Source organism: Protobothrops mucrosquamatus, unplaced genomic scaffold (assembly GCF_001527695.2).
Source record: "Protobothrops mucrosquamatus isolate PMUCROS unplaced genomic scaffold, P.Mucros_1.0 scaffold738, whole genome shotgun sequence".
NCBI classification, from domain to species: Eukaryota; Metazoa; Chordata; class Lepidosauria; order Squamata; family Viperidae; genus Protobothrops; species Protobothrops mucrosquamatus.
In genome coordinates, this window is record NW_015387011.1 from 679,061 (window position 1) to 680,669 (window position 1,609).

At 41.0% G+C, this 1,609-nt stretch overlaps 1 protein-coding gene across 1 annotated transcript in view; it reads right to left on the minus strand.

Annotated features, from left to right (window-relative positions):
* The window catches only part of LOC107289645 (olfactory receptor 2G3-like), a 3,810-nt gene extending 2,975 nt beyond the window's left edge, over positions 1 to 835 (minus strand). Inside the window, exon 1 of the mRNA XM_015818437.1 lies at positions 810 to 835. Within this exon, the coding sequence (XP_015673923.1) occupies positions 810 to 835 (26 nt within the window). The remainder of the gene's footprint in view (positions 1 to 809) is intronic.
* Between the last annotated feature and the right edge of the window lie 774 nt (positions 836 to 1,609).

Consider the following 1,609-nt stretch of genomic DNA (forward strand, 5'->3'; position numbering starts at 1 on the left):
TAAGACAACAGTACCCCAGTTTGTGAACCCAAGAATTTCATCAATGGACAAGATGAAGAATGTTTATCTCATCCCTACTATTTGCAAGTTTCCTGCAGACGCTGTTTTGCCTTTAAATGATCCTCCTGACTGTGCACATTCCCCAACTGCATAAAGGACTGTAACAATATTTAGATCAGAACTTTCTTTGAAAACAGCCTCCTCCATCCATGAAAATTAAGGATTGTATTGTATTTATGTCCCTTGCTCTTGTCATGGATACAGTCTGAGAGTTCTCAGATAGTTGGATACCAATCATAACATTGAGCAGCGCTGAACTTGTTTGGGACAGGACTAAACAGATTGGAAGACTGGTCGACTTGGAAATCCAATGTTGTGCAATGGGGCTGAGCTTTCTTGAGATGGAGGAAAATCAAAACCCTACAGTAAAACTCACCTGAGTCTAGGGGTGATGGAAGTTGTCCGTCTCTGTCTTGTAACTGAGTGGAGAAGGATGAATATTCTGATTAATCAATTGGTTGATTGATAATGTGCCATCCAGGGATTCTCACTCTTAGGGAATCACATAGATTTTTTACACAGCATGTTACAAAAATGCCTTTTTTAAACTTGCTAAAAGAGACCAGTCAGAGAAGGGAACACTTTCCAGCACTTTCAGATAACTCTAAGACTGCAAACAAACATATATAAATCTCTGCCTTTTATTCAGCAAAGGAAAGGGAGCTGCATCGACATGATCCTCAATTCTGGAAGCCATGGATGAGTCTCAGCACCCCATAGATTTGGTTAGGATTTCAGGCCTTAAATATACTAAACTTCTGTGAATCAACCACATCCTTCGTTTCCATCACCATTTCCAAGACGTCATCACCTGTCTTGTACAAGTAGATTTTCCAGAAGCCACCCTCAGGTTTCTATATAGCAATGGAAAAAAAATATATCTCCCAGTTAGGTCTGTTCTGCTCGATCTTCTCCCCACCTGCAGCCCATTTATTCCCTTATCCAGGTATTCATTTATTTATCACACTTATACACTACTAAAATCTGGCGACTCAGAGGTTTAAACAAAAACGCTTGCTGCAGTGCTTCTTGGCAAATGAAGGAAAGTTTCAGCAAAAGGGGAGAAAAGATGTCATCTCCTATCCCATAATAATCACATCCACAAGGAATTAAGGACAGGATTAGGAAATTGATAGCCAGGAGCAAAAGAAGATCAAATTTAACAGTGAAGGAATTTCAGCAGGTACAGAATCAAAGAAAGCGAAAACTGAAGCAAATGTTAGTGTGCAAGAGAGGAGAAATGAAAGAATACTCCAGCCCCTCCCCCCTCTGCCCTTTTCTTTTGACCTGTCGAATGTCTGACAAGTCTACTTTTCTCTCTTTCACACTATTTATGCATCCCATTCATACCCGACCTTCCGTTCAGGAGCTCAAAGCCATTGTATGTAATGCCCCTTCCTCCTTTCTTTCCCACAAGTGCTCCACAAAGTAAACTGGCGTGGAAGTGAGAGGAGTTATGTGAGGGATACAGAGAGGGAGAGAGTCATTCAGAAAATGTCTCTTACTAAATGTGCACTTGAGCCTGGATCTTTCAACCCAAGTTTGACTC